At 34.6% G+C, this 21,056-nt stretch overlaps 1 protein-coding gene and 1 pseudogene across 1 annotated transcript in view; one reads left to right on the forward strand and one right to left on the reverse strand.

Annotated features, from left to right (window-relative positions):
* Nucleotides 1-1,393: 1,393 nt before the first annotated feature.
* Nucleotides 1,394-21,056, reverse strand: part of PSPC1 (paraspeckle component 1) — a 61,853-nt gene continuing 42,190 nt past the window's right edge. The window contains exons 7-9 of the mRNA XM_024125836.2: nucleotides 9,951-10,008; nucleotides 6,381-6,550; nucleotides 1,394-4,207 (exon numbers count right to left, since the gene is read on the reverse strand). Of these exons, the coding sequence (XP_023981604.1) occupies nucleotides 4,022-4,207; nucleotides 6,381-6,550; nucleotides 9,951-10,008 (414 nt within the window). The 3' untranslated portion in view covers nucleotides 1,394-4,021. The remainder of the gene's footprint in view (nucleotides 4,208-6,380; nucleotides 6,551-9,950; nucleotides 10,009-21,056) is intronic.
* On the forward strand, nucleotides 13,662-15,967 carry LOC102990291 (single-stranded DNA-binding protein, mitochondrial-like; annotated as a pseudogene).

The raw sequence follows: 21,056 nt of genomic DNA on the forward strand, positions 1-21,056 counted from the left end.
AAGATATTTATAATCTAAACATGGTTTTCTACAAAAAGATAAAAAGTCAAATAATATTCCCAAGGGAACACAGCACTCTGGACCTTTAAATATTCAGTCATGTAAGATTCAAACTTCAACCAGTAATCATGTTATTCAGTAATCAAGGAAGGAAAAGAAACTTTCAAAACATTTTTCCTACATTCAGAAGACAGTGCTATTGATTAAAAAAAGAACTAATACAATATATAATCAATAAATCCTGATTTTAAAGATCAGCAAACTATTTTTAAAAGTTATGATCAGATACTATTAAAAATAGTGAAATTCTTCACCGTTTTCCCAGAGTGACATTCCATAAGTTACTTAACCACGTCCAACTGGGAAACTGCGCGTACTTCATTTTACACAGCTGGGAAACCGTACTTTACTCACATTACAAGTGCTTCCCATTTTAAAAAATTTAGTAGTGAAGGGCGCTGGAAATAACACTTTTGGAAAATATGAAACTACTGTCAATTCATTTAATCCTGATTTATTTATGATGAAATAACCCACGCTGGGCTACACCACTTAAGAGATGGCCTGGCTGCTTACTTTGAAGTAGCACCCCTGCCCCAACTCCACGAGCCCCTGTCTAGGAGTATCTGACCAACTAGGAAGTAAAGACAGGAAAACATTTACAACTGTGGAATCTACGAGCCAGGTATGTGGGTGTTCACTCCCTTATTCTTGAAAATAAATCTGATTTTAAAATCACTGCTACCCTCTCAAATTTCAGGAATATACTTTAACATGTTATTAGATATTGTAACAGAACTCTTAACATATCAAAAACAACAAAACAAAACAAAAAAACAAAACCCACCACATTTAAATATCGCCACCACTCCCCAGGAAATGTCCTCTGTTTTTCCAAGTGAAGTGTCCCTTTCATTTCTGACTAGTGCCATTTGACACCAAATATCATATTTTTTTAAAGGTTAAACATACATTTGATCACATTCTTTCACAAAACATTTCCCTTCAATCACATATATATGTTCTTTCTCTCATCCAGAATCTAAGTTGTAATTATAAACCCACCCCCAAATTATTAATAAACGACTATTAACCATTCATCGTGACATTCAGCAACTACTATATAGAGTTTACATATAACACCAAGTTTCTGAAATATTCAACAAGTATGTTTCTGAATAAAATGTGATGGTATGATTTCAATTATTATTTGGGAAACAAGATCCAATTCAGTTACTGTCATTGCTGATAATCTCTATTTCTATTAAACGGCAATTCCAAGTAAAACAGATATTTTTCTCCATTATCGATACTGTAGGATTAAAAACAAATATTTAATCTCTTCCAATGAACTCTCAGCACTGATTTTAAGCAGAAAAATCCAAAAACTCAATGAAGAATAACAAATTAGGCTTTATGAAATACAAGTGAACCAACAGTTCTTTAAAAACTGGATCTGTCAAGAAGAAAATGAATACATTTATTCTCAAAATAAACAAAAATGGGGAAATTAACAAAATACATTGCTAAAATAAAACAACTGGAAAATGGGTATTCCTTTATTTTGTGCATGTTAATAATAGCATATGAAACCTAAATCCTGCAGACTTTAAATTCAGTGTTTCAAATCATTACACAAAAAGAAACATAATATTGTGATGTTATAATACTAAAACTGTTTCATATTCTCTTTTTATGGAAAGAATTATGGGAGCATATATGACAAATTCACACTTATTTAGAAAAGCTAGTACTATTCTTTATTTTTATATTTACTGGTTTTAAGCAAATGACATTCAAATGTCTTCCTGGGTATACTTTTTTCACAAGAAAAAACAATGACTGAGCGAGCCACAGAGTTGTTTAACTGGATAAAAACACTAAAAACTGAATAACTAGCAATTCACAGATGCTCCACTTGAGTGTCACTCAGAAGCTGACTGTTCCCAGGGTAAACTTGGTAAGAACTGGAACAAGGACTGTCTCGATGCAGGGACAAAGCTGTGCAGAGCTCTGTTCTTGGAGCCAGAGTGAGCCGGACACTAGAAAGTTCAGGAGATTAGGGCATCTCTTTGTGCAATGCTTTCAAATGTTCTTGAATGAATCATATAGAATTTCACAGCCTTGGCCAAAGATAGCTTGGAATTAACATCAAGGATAAAGTTTCTCCCAATCTTAATTCAGCTTTGAAGCAAAATACAATGCTAAACATTACCTAAGGATTATATGAATAAAAATAACAGATGACGGGAAAGGTATATATTTAGGTGCAAAGAGACATCACTTAAAAATCATAACTGATGTTAAAACTCCCCACACTGCAATTAATGTCACAAATCAGAACAAATCCCACTCCCTGCCAACTCACACTCACGGAAAACGTGATGAGAATAGTCTTTGATTATTATTTTACAATCTCCATATCATGTTTTCAAAGATTTGCCAAAAACAAAAGAAAACTGCAAATTTTAGAAAACAATTCCATCCATACTGTTGTGTCTAAAAAATAGAACATAAAATAGTACATAAGAAAAATGTGATACAAAAGCATGCATCTCAATCATGCTTTACACTCAACTGCTTTTATGCAAGAATTTAAATAAGTAACCAAACTTATTTCTTTCCGAAGTATGCCTTCTAGCAAAAACAGAAACCATGCAAAGATGAGGCAATATTTACATACTGTTCACTTTAAAAAAGCACATTAATTATTCTTCAGAAAAATGCTAAAAGCATGACATACTAACACACTGAAATGTTATGTGAGAAATAACTATGCTATGACCAATGCCTGATGCCTCAGATTTGTGGTTTACATTAAATACATGATTCCTCAAATGTAATTCTAAATTAAACATGTCTAACATACAGAATTTTAAATATAACGAGGACTCTGTTTTGGAATAAAAATCCCAATGTGACAGGATGTTTCTCCCTACTATTGAAAATCAATCTTCGAAACATATTTGACAGTAGAGAGATCTGATTCCGATAACACTAGCCATACTCAAGTTAATTCTGTTTTTTAAAATCACCACTTGAACTGTATTCCTGGGAGACAAGCACACCTAGCCTGTCAGACAAGTTTTGCTGGAGAGACTCCTGAACGACAGAAGAACATTCACAACCCTGCAGAGTCAGGCCACCTTGAACACTTCTAGAAACCAACATGCTCAAGAAATGCCCAGTTTCTTCTAAATCACACAGTAAATCCTCACCTAACATCCAACCTAACAGTATTGTTTGATTTTAAAGAAAATTTAAAGGGTAAGATCTAGATATTGACACCAAATAAATAATAGCAGATAAGATTAAAAATAAGACATTATTTTATAAGCAAAAGAGATTTGCCTTCAAACAGGTTTTTTTTTTTCCAAGACTCAAAAGATTTATTTGGAAAAATCAGCACAGGACAAAGATATCCTTAATATTCCTCCTCAGAATATTCGAATATTCAGAATCTATATGAAATGTAGACACAACTCTGATTTCACAGGACATCAATGGTGCATACAGATGTAATCCCCAAACCCGCCCTCCCCAATGTACTACTCTGTCTGCCCCTTAGTGACATCAGTTTTCACTAAGCTTCTATCTTCAGGGCAACTTGCACAAACTAAAAAACAGAAAGTCATTTGCATTTTTAAATGGCTGGGATTAGTTAAAGCAACCAAAGTATTACTGTTACAGCAAAGTTTAGTAAAACTATAAGAGAATATCACTAATAACATTTTAAAATTATCCAAGATGATTTCTTTATTGAGATTAACTACATAGAATTCACAGTACTATGGCATACTTATATTTAGCTAAAGTCACAAACACATTTGAACATTCACAAAGATGAGTATCATCATTACCATTCTAATCTACAAAGCTTATGAATAAAGAAAAATACAAAAACCTCAAGTTTTACAAAAAAAAAATTTTTAACGTCTACATACAATAACAATAAAACCACTTCTAGGTAACAGGTAAAAGTGTATTGTTTTCCTCTAAGTAGTCAGGAATGAAAGAATGTTTAATACCTACGACGCTTATTAGGGCCTTCAAAGTTGCCCCCTTGGCTTCCTCTACCAAAACCACCAGGACCACCACTACCAGGACCTACGCCACTCATCGGTGCTTGGGGGGTCTCAGAACCTGTTCTACTACCCATAGGTGAGCCCATCTGAGACGGTGGTCCTTGCGGAAATCTATCATTGTGCTATATAATACCACATAATACATGTGAAGTCCATTTGGAACACGCCAAATGTAAGTGACAAGAAAAATTGGCAAAATCCCAAGTGGTGGTGTCATGAAGTTCAGCAGAAAGTCCAGCAGAATCAGGATCACACATAGAAGGAAGAAAGGAGCAATTTAATTAGTTACTATGTTTAAAAAATAAAAGAAGCATCTGAATGAAGAGTTACATTTTGCTAATGCTATGCCCCAATTTCATGAAAAAAGAACTGATTTTATGAAGTGAATGCCATCTTAAACCTAATTAGTTATTATTATACTGTTCTGATCTCTCTTTTTTGAATTTTTTTTTTTTTTTTTTTTTTTCTGGCAGCGCCACACGGCTTGCAGGATCTTAGTTCCCCAACCAGGGACTGAACCCAGGCCCTCAGCAGTGAAAGGGCCGAGTTCTAACCACTGGACGGCCAGGGAATTCCCTCTCTCTTTTTCATTAAAGTTTATACTGCATGTAACAGCACCGTGTAATAAAAATACTGGTTTCTTTTAAATCAGAGAGACACAACTAGGGAGCAACATCACATTGTTTGAAAAAGTAAACATAAAAATTTCAATAGCAGTGCTTTTAACATAGAAAGCATGAGTATAAACACACAGTTATAATTTCAGTATGAAAACTTCTGAGGTGTTTTTCTGGAAAGACTATTACTGGGAAAATAGATTTAGTTTTTAAAAGCTGACAATTAGCATGTACTACTAATAGCAGAATTAAACACTTGAATTATGTATTTTGTAAAACTTCACAGTAATAACCACATATATTAATCTCAAAGGTTGAACAGAACTCCCTACATGCAGCAGTAAAATATCACTGTGAAAAAGACTAACGGGCATATTTAAATAAACTACCATTTCTGCGGGAGGTATGGAAAAGCAGGCCAGTTACTTTTACTTTTAACTCTCTGCTGATGATTATATGCTACACAAAATTTAACCAAAGTATTTACAAATTTTTACTAGCTCTCAGACATTTTACTACAAAATAAGCCTCCAATGGAGGAAACAGGTACACTAATTAGTATGCAACATCTGACCCCATCACAGTCGATATTACAGCACTGCCTCATTACCTCCCTATGTTAACACTCATTTAAAAAACCTGTTAGCATGTCCAATTTGTCCAAATTCTTACAGGACTGTATTTAAAGTAAATAAATTTTAAAATAACAGAACACCGCGTCCATCAGTTCTAAGACGCACGTTCACTGCTCACGTCTCTGAGATCAGGAGGGTTTGGAGCTGATGGCAGGCCTGCGTTTAACAGCACCACCTTTTCTTTCTCAGCAGCAATGGCACCTTCAGTTCCAAAACTGAACTGCCTTTTCCAAATATACGATCAACTAATTTCCCTTTTCTAAATGTTACTTAGGACAACCATTAAAAAGAACCAAATGAGAAAATGTCTTAGGAATGTAATGTCTCAAATAGTGACAGACTTTAAGGGAAATGAAAAACAGTAGCAGTCTTGCCACTGATTCTCAAATATAATATGAATTACAACTGAAAAACGTTTTTATAATATTTAACCCACACAAAGATATCTTCACACTCTCAAACCAAGAAATGAAATTGTCTACTTTAAATTTAGTATCAAATTTAATTATACCTAGTAAGTCTATAGTAAGAATACAACAATGTACGTTTAAAATATATTTTAAAACTTTAATGTAAATTTTTTACAGTTAAATTCTCTGAAATTACTCATAAATGGTTTTTTAATGAAAAATGACAGAAAACTGTGTTTTCACACATATTGAGGTTTTGTACCCCACCAAAGGTAAGGAGTTCACACAGGAATAAGAACACAATCACAAAATACTTGACCATTACATTGAATGCTGGTAAGAGGTGTATACAAATTAAATTAAAATCACTGTAAAATGACTAGAATTAACATATATATCTGCTATATACTTAAGTACAAAAGCATGCCATGGATCATAATCCTAACTCTTGGGAAACTAAAAAATTGCCTCTCATAAATCACCATCTAACTTCACAAAATTACCTTTTCTTCACTGGATATCGATCTTTACTGACAAAACAAATGATGCCAAATTATGTTAAGTGTGAAGTTACCTTTGGGGCAGAAGTATATATTATTGAATATAATCACAATAATGTTTATGATACATTACCACTGCTCCATTATCTGGCATCATTGGAGTTCCCATATTTGCAGCTCCTTCTGGCCCCATGGCAGGACCAGGACCCATTGGTGGGCCAGGTATAGTTCCTCTGTTGTTCATATTCATACCCATCATTGGAGGAGGACCTTGGTTACCAGCAGGTGCTGGGCTAAACGCATCTACGTAAAACAATCTATACTTAGAGCTGTCCTATCTTAGTTGATAAACATTTAAAATTTAACAATACTTAGGCAATCTATATAGCAAGACTATTATCAAAATTATTTTACTTCCTTGAGAATGGGATACTCAAGTATCTACTCTGATAGAGCATTATATTTGCTAAACAAATGTACATAAAACAAATGAGAAAACTATCAATTATTTTTAGCACATTTGAGACTATAAAAGCTTGAAAGTTTTCTTTAAAAAATCAGTATTATTTGCTGTAGTCTGCTTTTTAGCCAAATACTCCCTTACGAGTGGTGACAACTTTCTACCAGTTTAAATTAACGGCAAAGGATTAGCACTTAGGAAACCACTTTATTTTCTTACAGTCATGACTAAAAATACTAGCATGTAAATTATATTAAATTGTGAAGGCAGAAACCATGTCCTCATACATACACACACACACACACACACACACAAAGTTCACTGTAAATAAATTCTTGGTTTTTATATAATTACTGAACATCTCCCAAAATTATAGGAGGTACTCTTTTTAAACTTTATATAGAACTATGCAATAGAAACAAAAAAAAAACTGAAATGATTCATCATGACAAAACTTATTTCTAAAAGCAACTGCAACCAAATACAGATAAAATATTAATACAGCTGTTTGAATTTTTTCAACATGCTGAAATTCTGGAAATGAGAACAATCGGATACTTCAGATTTTTTCATCAAAAGACATCCATCCACCTGCTTCATGTTAACTGCAATAATGTTTAAGCTGTAATACATTTATAATGGCCTCAAATACAACATTTTTGGGTATCCTCTTTAACTTAAAAATTTTTTTAACTACTCATACTTGTTTATCATTAAAAATTCATGACAAAGACTGATTCTGAGTTTTCTTCTAGTATTTCATTATCTAGTTAATTTCATGACCTTCAGAACTCAATTTCTCAACAACACATTATAATAGGAGTGGAGGTTTTCATTCAAACTCACGACTCTACACAGTACCCAATGCAGCTCAAGCTGCACAGGACTGAGTCCAGGGAGCTGAGAGGAAGAAATCCGATTCCCTGCCGGCCCCTAGCAACAGACTCCTGCTCCTTCTGAACCCAATCCCCAGGATCCCAGCCACTTCCTAGGGAAGGAAGTAGTTCCTTAATGCCCAAAAGTTCTTGTTAGTAAATCTACACTTTAACTACACAAGAATACTTCTATTCCCTTAAGATAGCTATAAATAAAAATTTTTTACTAGACTTCCACAACATCTCCCATAAGTGAAATGAGGAAGGGTAGAGACAGTATCCAGGAGGAATGTTACCTCAACTTTCAAAGAACAGATCAAGGATTAGGGTTTTTTGTTTTTTTTTTCTCTTTTAATAGAACATAATTATCACACCTAACTTATGAGATACGAATATAACTATACAAGTATGGGTAAAATAAAATAAATGAAAAATATTTAAAACTATCATTAGTTGAGGTAGACTCTTATTTTTAGTAATCATGTCTTCTACCAGATGGCTGTAATTAGACTAAATTTAAAGATCTAAGGAATGTTAGAATTATCTGGTCCCCTGAAAAGCAGTTATATAAACAATGTTCCACTTCGTACACACTGGTAACAGACCAGAAAGTCTGTCATGTTTTAATCCATGCAACTTGACGGGATATGACAATTTACCAACTTAACAGTGACATTCAACTGCACGATAAGGACTTGCAGCTCCATGGATCCGTAACTATCATGAGGATAAAGTCTCACTTTGAACAAAATGTAAAGAGGAGAAAATTAAATGGAGTGGATGTTAGGGGAGCTAATTAAGTGCTCAAATGTAAACATGGTTCTCTGGTGAATAAAATGCCATTAAAATTTTTAATTCTCTTAAATTCCTCACTAAATAAGGAATCTAAAAGTATATTCTCCCATTTCTTCTAATAAAGTTGCTAATCAAGTAAGAAAGAATGTTTTCATGGCCTCTGAAACATCACAAATGTTTCAAGTTTGGTTCTGATGTTAATGACACACTTAAAATCCTTAAATCCAACTGGATTATATTATACACCGGCCCACAATTTACTTGGAAAAGGACATAAATACTGAACTACCTGTACATTACTAGACCCTCAACTGTGCTTCATAATTTAGAACTTCTCACGTACTCTTGGTTCACTAACTTTTTTCATGTATCCATTGTACTAACTTCACAATTAAGCTTTTTTGGTTAAGGGTTATGTCCCGTGCTTCCTTTGCATATCAGAGATGCTCAGTAACCACTTTTTGGGGGATAAGAAAAGTGACGAAGTAAACAGCACTTGTGTTAAATGATTTAGATTATCTAACTTGCAATGGCAAAGGAACTGGCATGGGGGAGGGGTGCTTGGTCATGGAAGACGCTCGATCCACATATCAGAGGCTTTACGATGTCTTACTCCACACACTACATGTACATTCCAAGTACAATCTGGATTTCCTCAGTGGGAGTGCATGTGATGCACACTGGAACGTGAAGGTCATGTAATCTTTACAACAATAGGTACGTCTGACTTTATATAAAGCTTCTGTGGGACAATGTGAAATTAATATATAAAATTTTATTATTTACCTGATTTTCAAACGTATGACAGTTCAAACTTAGTAAGACATGAAAACATCCCATACTTATTTTTCCCTTAGCTTATTTACTTGATATTGCTGCCCTGACAACCTGGTTATACAAGCAATCAATATTAAAGATGCTAATATAGGCACTTTCTTAAAAACTTCACACCAACTCTAAAGATATACATTAGCCTAAATATGCAAGACACATCTCATTTACTTGACAAGTCATAGATGTCTCCGAACAGTGCAGTTCTGTGCACAATACTGTGGATTAGGGAAAAATAAGTTAAACATTCAGTAAAAGGAATAAAAATAGCCTCAAAGTTACACAAAAAAATACCTTAAAATAGAAACAGAATACTCTCAAAAAGTTCATAGACACTACAACTCAGGAACTATCAAAATTCCAAGATAAAAAAGCCAATTTCAAGGCATGAAATCTGATTTTTAAAAATGCAACAACATAGCTTTATTACACCATGTGATGACTCAACAAGTTTCAGGTCATTTACCAAAACCTGTTTACAGGTTTCTTTTTATTGTATCTATTAAAACATAATACATCTTTTAGCCTAAGAATAAACAAAATAAAACTGTTCTTCCTAGGCGTGTATTTTTAACATACTGGTATTTATTTTTCTCATTTAATAAATGTAAGAAATTTCACCACTTACAAATGCTGGTTGCAAATTTTTGTTTGTTACTGATATGTAGATACCACAAATAGCATGTACAGTTCCCTGAAAAATGACAAGTAAGTGACAGAAGGCTTTGCTTCAAATCCCTACCTCCCATGTTTATTGCTCCACGGGGACCCATATCACCCATTCTCATTTCCTGTTCTCTCTGTAAGTAAACATAGTTGTCACAGTCAACCTATCGATCTTAGGACTTTACATTTCCCATCTAAAATCAAAAAGAAAAGAATAAATTGCGACATCATGTTCCATTAAAATTTTTTTTAAATTTCCAACATCATTTATTTAATAAGAACACTGAAAAGAAACTTCAGTCTCCCAGGCTTAATTAATATACTGCAAGTGCTTAGAGCACCCAATTTATATTGCTATATTACCAGTGAGTCATACAAAAAACCTACTACAGGATATTTTTAATGTTATTCTTCCAAGAGATCATACACACATGCCTAGATTCTAAGAGAAGAAAAAAATCTAACAATAATAACCACCAGGACCAACTAACTGTTTTTCCATCCCAGGTCTCTAAAGTCTTAAAACAGAAATGACCGTTACCACTTTCATATTCAAATGTATTCAAACACACAACACAAGCAGCTGTGGGGTACTAAACCAAAAATAAGGTTATAGACAATTTTCATTTTTGAAATATTATAATTCACCTTTGCATTTTTATTCAGGTACTCAAGCATTATTTCACCCAGGACCTACAGATATACCATGAAAGCGTCCACTACACACAAGCAATTATTGAAAGCTCAACATAATATTGCTTCCTTTATTTGAACAAGAATTTTTATTGGAAACCGAAATCAAAGTGTTATTACACAGTTGGAAAGTTCTGAAACAAAATGCTCTCGAGTTTACCTGTGACATAAAAGGCCATACAAATGTACAAAACGTTTTAAGTTTCAGTATAGAAACTACTTCCTAAAAACCCATTTACCAACAACCATTTTCTACAGTTATATAGAATTAACTTCAATGAAATCTCTAGGTGAAAATACCCAACATAACATAATGGAAATTTACACTACTATTTAATGATCTTGTGCAATACCAGACGACTGTGTTAAATGTAGCAATCATAAAAAACATTGAGGCAAAAGTAGCAATGTCTAAAATCTAAAGAAAGCATCATTTTTCTACTTTTAAAGCAGCCTTATTAAAACGGGTTGGTTTTAAAATACTAGTGAAAAACATCTATAAAGCTAGAAATAAAGGAAATAAAAGCCTATGATAGATAAATGCCAATAAGCAGCAAATCAACTGCCCATCTAACCTAACAGAGATGCCTCAAAAGAGATGCCTTTAATGAAGCTATGATACGAGAAAAAAACCACTCACATAACAGCTTCATTAAGAAACATTTCTCATTGCCTAGAAAACGTAAATATCAAAGCTTTCCCAAAGCTAACTTTTAACTTTCCAAAAAATAAATTTCTTTCATCATAAAACATTTGACTATTAATGGATACTATTACTGACCAGCAAAAAAGCTATTTTATAAAACTGAATACTGATGAAGTCATATAATTTTGCAATTATAGGGAAAATACTATTCTCTAATCACACTTAGCACTATTATCAATAAATTAAATCAAGCTGTCATTTCCTCATCAGCAGAGCCTACTGACAAAGTGTGGACTGTTTGGGCATATCCAAAATCTTCCAGGTACTATTTATATGAGATACTCTTCAAGAAGAGCTGCTTGCACTCCAGCACCAGAGAGTAAAATACATGGATTTTATGGCCCCAACATTTTTGTGGGACAAGGGTGTAACATATTTTTTGACTTGTCTTAACTATGAAAGACTAGAAAGGCAATATCTAATCACTAACAGAGGGTAATTATTAGTCTCACTCTTTGAGACTTCAATTTTCAAATCCCCCTTAAATACCCCAACACCCTAGCTTCCTAGTCATATTTTAAGGTTATCCTTTCTATAAACCCGCTACTACATACTTCTAGTAAAATGCAAGAGGCAGAGGTAATATTTAAGGGCAGTGTTATCAACAGAAATTAAGACAGTACTTCTCATTATAACTTGATATATCAAATATCAATAAGGAGAATCACTTGAATAAGTGCACTGTAACTATGTACCCACCCCAATAGCAATACAGAAATAAGGCCCTCACTTCTCCTACGAATTCTTCTAATATATTTTAAATTAGAACTGGTACATGTGTGATATTTTTATAATACAAATTTTAATGATGCTCTATTACTTTACCAAAAATTATTGTGCTTTAACAGGCAACAACGTATATGTAAAAATCTCAAAAGACTGCAGTGCAATATAAAATGATAAAAGCTATGATGAACACTCCATTTTAATTAATTCAATAAATCCTCATAGCAACCCTATGAAGGTCGACTGTTATCCTATTTTAGAGATCATAAAACTTAGTCATAGACCTGTTCAATAACTTACTCAGGGTCATACATGTAGCAAGTGGTTGAGCTGACCTATAAACTTCTGCCAATAGAGTTCACAGAATTTTCTTCTTCACAGGGCACCTTCGTTCTTCAAGAATTCCAAGACTAACAAAAGGCAAGATTTTTAATGTATTCTTACCATGTTTATAAGAGGCTGTGCCTTTTGATTAAAAGAATTCTGCACTGTAAAGCAATTATACTCCAATAAAGATGTTAAAAAACAAAAACAACCAACCAAAAAAAACCCATGTCTACTAGTTAGACACATTTTGCTTCTCTTGTTCAAGTGCATTTCCCAAGAAGCTGAAACCTCTCTCATATTTCACTGCCTTTAAATTGAATAATAAAATGTTAATTTGTATTTTATGGAAAAAAAAAAGAATTCTGCATATGTACTCTTGAAAGCTGGTCAGTGAAAATATGCCTAAATTTACCAAAAAAGAAAGTAAAGTACAACTGATTCCAAAGCCACATATCAAAGCAGCATTCCATCAACAAAAAGGCTGTTCTCAAGGTGTGGTTCCTGGAGTGAAGAGAGTCCCCAAGACACATCCAAGACGTGCACAAACTCAAAACTACTTTATTAGAACACAGTTCTAACACTGGTCTAATTGGGCTTTTCACTGAGACACTCGCAGGGATGGTGCAAGAGCAATGATGGGCAAAAATCCTGGTGTTTCAGCACAAACCAAGGCTCTGGCATTCAATTTTTACCAGTAATCATTGTACTCTAGACATTACAATACAGCCACACTTAAATGATTTCAATTATGGCTGTCCCAGCCAGAGCATCCAGAAAAGACTGAAGATTAAATTGTAAGAAAATAAAACAGAACTTCCCTGCTGGCGCAGTGGTTAAGAATCCCCCTGCCAATGCGGGGGACACGGGTTCGAGTCCTGGTCCGGGAAGATCCCACATGCCACAGAACAACTAAGCCAGTGAGCCCCAACTACTGAGCCTGCGCTCAAGAGCCCACAAGCCGCAACTACTGAGTCCATGTGCTGCAACTACTGAAGCCCATGCGCCTAGAGCCCATGCGCCTAGAGCCCGTGCTCCACAACAAGAGAAGCCACTGCAATGAAGAAGCCCGTGCACCCCAACGAAGAGGAGCCCCTGCTTGACGCAACTAGAGAAAGCCCGCGCACAGCAACGAAGACCCAACACAGCCAAAAAATAAATTTTTAAAACAAATAAATAAATAATTTTTAAAAAGAAAACAGAAACCATGTTTCAAAGAGCTGGATTTTATTTTTATTTTTTTTTCTTTTTGGCCGAGCCACGGCATGCAGGATCTTAGCTTTCTGACCAGGGATCGAACCCAGGCCCCCCTGCAGTACAAGCGCACAGTCTTAACAACTAGACCACCAGGGAAGTCCTCAAAGAACTGTAGTACAGGAAGTTCATCAGTTTCTAAGACATGGGTCTGAAAGAGCTACCAGTTTGGTTCTCGAAAGATCTCTGACTCGTGTTCAGTTACTTCGTCGAGTAGGTCAGGACCCTGTCATGAGACAGGTGGAAGGAATAACCCTGTCACAATATTTCCTCTGGCAGCAAATGAGATGTGGCCATCAGGGGAAAATGAAGCACACCAAATGGGTGAGGTCAGTCAAAAACACGGCATAGACTTACAGTATTCTGACTAGGCCTCAGAGACGTGGCATATCAGTATGTGAAAAAGGGGTCTCGAATTTATGTGGACGGGAAGGTAGACTATGGTGAGTATGTGGATAAAAATAATGTGAGATGACAAGCAACAACAATTATAGCTGATAACATTATATTTCCGAGTGACCAGACAAAAGAGAAGGCATAGAATGCACAATTCTTCTTTGGCCATGGTTTGGTACAGTCTCATTTCCAAATCATGATTGTCTTTATAAGGACAAGAATTAAAACACTCTTTTATATTAAAAAATAATAATTATAATTTCAACTATGAATACCTGGATGAAACAGTAAAAATGATTAATTTTATTAAATCTCTAACTTTAGGTACATGTCTTTTTACTATTCTATGCAACAAAACAGATATATACATTAAGCATTTCTGCTGCATTCTGAAATATGGTGGTTATTTCAAAAAAAAACTATTCTTATGATTGGGTTGAAAGCTGAATAAGACACATTTTCTTGGAGCAAGATTTTTACTTGAGACAGCATTTGACAGACAAACCGATTAGTGACTTGTGTACCTGGCAGTAATTTCTGATGAGTGGCTGATATTAAGAAATGTGATTTGTTTTTAACTTTGTATAAACAAAATACATTAACATTTTTATGATTTGTGTAACTCAATTGGTCAATATTTTTCAGCTTGGTACATGACATTACAAAACTCATGCATAGGTAAAAGATCCACTCAAAGGTAGACCAATGGATTCTAATGCAAAAGAGTACTTTTAAAAAAATACTGCTTGTCAAGTTTCACTGCAGTATCAAACAACAATATTCACAATTATCTGAAAAGGTTAAAATATATATACCTCTCTCCACTTACTTATCCATGTGAAACCAGATTCTCTTCGTATTTTTAACCAAAAGAGCATTTTGCAATAGGTGGAATGCAAAAGCAAATATGGGAAGCCAGCCATTTTCTTATAAAGCCAAACACTGAAAAGCAGTAAAATACCACTCTTCCCACTACACAAAGTTGAGCATTAAAGAAATTTCAAAAAAAAAAATGTAAAAATAAGGCCACTCTTCCCACTATAACACATTTTCTTTTAAATTTCCCTTTTAATTTCTTACATGGTAAACATTGATATAACCTAAACATAAAGCTCTTTGGGGTCTTCAATAATTTTTAATAGCTTTAAAAAAGGATTTGAAACCAAAAAGTTTGATAACCACTGTTTTTAAATTCCAGTCAATATTTACTCATGAAAATGTGAAGTGGCAGAAATTTTGCACTAATGTAAATTAACTAAACCAGTATACCCCAATGTGCAGAACCTGACATTATTTTATGTGTAATATTGATTTTTTTCCTTTAATACTTAATACGTAGGATATCAATCTGTGATTTTTGAAGATATTTTAGGGTTTTTTAGGTAATCTAATTGAAACAAATATTGACTCTATGTGATTATCAACTGGAACAACATTCTGCGGTCAAGGACAAAAAACGTGCTCACCTCACACACTGATCAGTCTAAGTCCTAACAGCTACCATCACTCTTCTTTAACTCACAAAGTCCTCTCTCATCTATGTCTCTAAAGAAACTTCTAAGGATTATCTAAGGATCACAATGTGCCACTTAGGTTCCATGTCTTAATAAAGAAAATGCTAAAAATCCTGATATAAAAATGCTGAAATAAAACTTTTAAATCTAAAAGAAATATAATTCTAGAGAAACGTATAAGTTCTGGCAAGTAACAATATTCAACCTTTTTATCATTAAATATTCCTAGAATTTTTCCCCAAAATAAATTACTCTTAGCACTTGGAAATATAGCTTTTCCTTCACTAGAGAAGTTTACATACAAGAATAGTAAGACTGTTAGATAGCTAGTCAAACTTTCATTGGAGAAAACAAACAAACTGTCAGCATCTGGAAATACTAGGTAACAAACATATTTACAAGTAAAGAATGGAACAAAAATCAATTATGTAAAATATGTTTAAAAAATAGGTATAAAGAAAAATAAAATCACAAAAAAGTAGGCCATTTTGCCAAGAAATTATCCACTCCTTTAAGAAGTGTTAAGTTATGGAAAGGTGTGCATCAAGAAAGTAATCTTCTAATAAACTGAAAAGGGAAACAAGAAATGTTCCTATTAATAGAGCTCAAATAACAGCATGCAAACTCTCCAACAAACCACAGAGAAAGTGCGGAAGACTTAACATTTTTAATCCAAGTAATAAAAAACAACACTTTCCAAGACATTATATCACTCATTGCTATATTTGGGGGGGGGGGGTATTTTAAGTAACTTAAGACAATCTGTAAAATATACAATGTACAGTGGGTTTTTCCCTTCAATTTGCATTCCAAAATATCTGCCCCCATGCGTATCGAGGAAACGTTCCTCAGGTTTATGACTGCTTAAGTGAAACTTTACATCACATTTTATTAGGGAACTGCTAATTAAGACTAAAGAGTTACCACAACACATCTATTAGAGTGTCCAAAATCCAAAATGGTGACAACAGGAAATGCTGGTGAGGATGTGAAGAAACAGGAATTCTCATACACAGCTGGTGGGAATGCAGAATGGTATGCCCACTTTGGAAGACAATTTAACAGTTTCTTACAAAACTAAACATACTCTTACCATATAATCCAGCAATCACGCCCCTCGTTATTTACCCAGACACTGAAAACTTATGTCCACACGAAAACCTACACATGGATATTTGTAACAACTTTATTCATAACTGACAACCAAGATGTCCTTCATTTGGTGAATGGATAAACAAACTGGTACATCCAGATAATGGATTATTCAATGTTAAAAAGAAATGAGCTATCAAGCCATGAAAAAACATAGAGGAGGGACCTTACTTAAATGCATATTACTAAAAAGCCAATATGAAAAGACTTCATATCATGATTCCAACTGTACGACATTCTGAAAAAGGCAAAAATATGGAGACAGGAAAAGAATCCGTGGTTGCCAGGGATTATGGGGAGGGAGGAATAACAGGTGGAGCACAGAGACTTTTCAGGGCAGTGAAACTACTCTGTGTGAGACTGAATGGTGGGTACGTGTCATTTTCCATTTGTCAAAACCCAGAGAATGTGCAACGCCGAACGTAAACTATGAACTTTTGGTGATGAGGATGTGTCAGACACAAGTGCACCCTGTACACCGTGGGAATCTGATGTTGGTGGGAGTCTGACGAGAGGGAATCTGTACGTATGTGGGGTGAATGGGGTCGCGCTTCTTAAACTACATTCACTCAACAGTGTATTTTTAAAGGCTGGTTCAGGTAAACTTTGTAAACAGATTGTTCTGAGGTCACTGTCTAATTCAACTGACCATGTAAGCAATATTAATCGCTACTTTTTAAAACATAGGATGGCTTTCTAATTGAAGATGAATTAAATGTAACTACACATAATCTAGCATGCATCAAGAGACAGAAGCGAATAAATATTTTAAACAAATCAATTTTTTAAACAAATTTATATTGAGCTTAGAATTTTATTTCTAATCTATATACCTGAGGGACATTTTCAAGTTTATCCTTTTCAACTGTCATGGCAAACTCCCTCTGAAAAGCTGCTTTTAAAAACTGAAATTAACTAGGAATAGATATATAATTATTCTTCAAATTTAGTTATTTTATCCCAAACTCTTAAAGAAATCAGCAATCTGAATACCAACTACAACACAGACATAATACTTTTAATTACATCTTACCAAGGCACATACAATACTGGTGACTGGTTTGCATTTCTTTACCTGTAACCTCTTACCCAGTACATTTCCGTATCAAAATCAAAACAACTATCATGACTGGCCAGATCAAGGGATGAAAGATTAAATTAAAGAGCAAATATAAGCTGCATAAGAAGCAATTCCAAATCGGTCCCACCAACAGAAGAAAGCAAACAAAGCACATGTGTTCCAATGTATGAAGAATTAAGTACATAATTAAAAGAGGAGAGTATCTTTTTCTATTCATGATACTAGACATAAAACAAGTTATCTTAGCAGTCTACCAGAAGCTTTGAAATCCTGACAAATTATATATTGTTTCTAAATAGATAACTCAAAGCAACAGATTCAAAATATAGTAATATTTAAAATATTTAAATGATAACTAAATACAATTCAAAAAGTTATTTAAAATTTACAGTTATAAGATAAACTACTATACAAGCATTTCTATTGTTTAAAAGCAGGATTTAGAAAAAGCAGTAATACGTCAAATTAAGACGTTATATATATCATGAGAATAGTGGCAAATTTATAACCAGAAAAGACAGGATTTGAAACGTGGTGCACAGTGTAGTGGAGGATATCATAAGACAAAGAGGCAAACTCACCCATTTACTTTAAATTACTTGAAATTTCAAACAGAAGTAAATGCATTTCATCAGGAGAGCATGCTTACAAACCCAAGTTTTCTGCTCCCTGCCACTAGCAGTTAGTTAATAATTACACATGGATGTCGATATTCACATTTATCTAGTTTGCTTTGGTAGAAAAATTCTGACATTTCAGGTGATACTACAGAGCTTCATGCCCTCAATATGAAGTACAAAATATACGGGATACTGATTGGCCTAAAAAAAAATTTTTTTTTACATCATCACCGTGTAGGATAACTCCTGTAGGGGGCTCTAAATATTACAGCAAGAAATCACAAAGCAGAACTAACAAGTTTTTATGTCTTCCTAGAATCTTCTGTTATTATTTCAAGCTATTTAATAACTGAACAAAATTCCTATCGTTTGCATTGCATGCAGTGGACATTTCAAGAAACATGTTCACTTTAGTTCACTTGTATTCGCCAATCTTGACTCTCCTCTTCTCCAACCCCTCTAAAAAAGGTAAACATTACCTAAAAGATCTGACCATTCTGAACCAAGTAAGATTAGAAGAACTTACCATCTTAAATGAAAAGACAGAGGTATACTTACAACACAGTGGAATAATAAACCAATGACATCAGTTTTTAAAATGCACCCAAAAGAGCCCCAGAAGAGTGCAGAGACTACACACTCACTCTCCAGAATACAATTTTCTCTAAACTCTCAGAACTTTTTAACTGCGTCTCTTAACCTACCCCACATAGGTCCCCGGTCCCTAAAATACTCTAAAATACTCAGAGATGTGACCCTGGGCTTGATTCCCCTCTGTATCCTCTATGAAGCTCAGGACTGTTTTGAACACAGGAAAAACAGGGAACAAATTTTTCCTACTAAAGGGAACCTCCAGTCTTTGTGTAAGACTAACTATCTTGAAGGGACAGTAGTCAAGTGGAATCTGCATACTAAAAAGTTACGTGTGCTGAAAACCAAGCACAAAAAATGGTTATTTTACTGTTTAAAATTTACTCCTGGGCTTCCCTGGTGGCACAGTGGTTAAGAATCCGCCTGCCAATTCAGGGGTCCCAGGTTCGAGCCCTGGTTCGGGAAGATCCCACATGCCGCTGAACAACGAAGCCCGTGAGCCACAACTACTGAAGCCCACGTGCCTAGAGCCCGTGCTCCACAACAAGAGAAGCCACCGCAATGAGAAGCCCGCGCACCGCAACGAAGAGTAGCCCCCGCTCGCCGCAACTAGAGAAAGCCCGCGCGCAGCAACAAAGACCCAACGCAGCCAAAAATAAATAAATAAATAAATTTAAAATTTAATCTTTCTTTACTATGTGATTCCATTATGAACTCTACAAAAATACATCAATAGGTGCGTTTCAATGCCACCTATGTTTCAAAACCACTGATGCTGAACATCTGAAATGTTAGTATTAAATAAAAATACTGAGGTTTGGTGGCTCATAAAGAACCCTCAAAACTGTATGATTGAGCTGCACGCCGTCATTTGAAAAAGAAAACATCAAACAACTATTTAACTCTCCCAATTTACATCTCAGTAACTACAATATAACAAATACAAGATTCCTGACCTCAAAAAACTCAAGAGGGCTCAAATATTGGACAACTGTGAGAAAACAATTAGATGGCAATATAAGTACTAAAAAAGAATCATATTAAAAATGATATAGGATCACAGCTGGGGTGAGTAGTCAGGGAAAGTTATGTATGTGCTGAGTATACACCTCCCCAGGAGGGAAAAAGGGATATGGGAATTTTTGTGGAATGTGAGCCCTTCTGTAACTCTAATGGGAGGTAAGGCCAAAGAAGACCCTAGAGTCACATCTAATATGACATAGAAATAATTAAGTCCAACCAAGTGTCCTCTGACGAAGTGGTTAAAGAATATAAAGGACATGATAACCATTTCAATCTGGATTCATTCAAAAGACTTCTAAACATGAATGATAAAACAGAGAGGGAAAACGCTACTCATAATCGTAACATATGATTAGGGTGACCACACACACATCCTGGTTTGCCTGAGACAGCTTATTTTATGCCTGCTGTTAAAAAAAAAAAAAAAAAGTAATTTTACATACTACTCATATTCACTTGTCCGATTTTGGATGAAAATTTTATGCTACCAGAAAACTACTAGAGCTAATCAATGAATCTGGTAAAGTAGCAGGATACAAAATTAATGCACAGAAATCTCTTGCATTCCTATACACTAATGATGAAAAATCTGAAAGAGAAATTAAGGAAATACTCCCATTTACCACTGCAACAAAAAGAATAAAATACCTAGGAATAAACCTACCTAGAGACAAAAGACCTGTATGCAGAAAACTACAAGACACTGATGAAAGAAATTAAAGATGACATAAACAGATGGAGAAATATACCATGTTCTTGGATTGGAAGACTCAACACCGTGAAAATGACTATATTACCCAAAGCAACCTCGGATTCAATACAATCCCTATCAAACTACCAATGGCATTTTTCACAGAACTAGAACAAAAAATTTCACAATTTTTATGGAAACACAAAAGACCCCGAATAGCCAAAGCAATCTTGTGAAAGAAAAACGGAGCTGGAGGAATGAGGCTCCCAGACTTCAGACTATACTACAAGGCTACAGCAATCAAGGCAGTATGGTACTGGCACAAAAACAGACATATAGATCAATGGAATAGGATAGAAAGACCACAGAGAAACCCACGCACGTATGGTCACCTTATCTTTGATAAAGGAG

This window comes from Physeter macrocephalus, chromosome 13, assembly GCF_002837175.3.
Source record: "Physeter macrocephalus isolate SW-GA chromosome 13, ASM283717v5, whole genome shotgun sequence".
Taxonomy (NCBI): Eukaryota; Metazoa; Chordata; class Mammalia; order Artiodactyla; family Physeteridae; genus Physeter; species Physeter macrocephalus.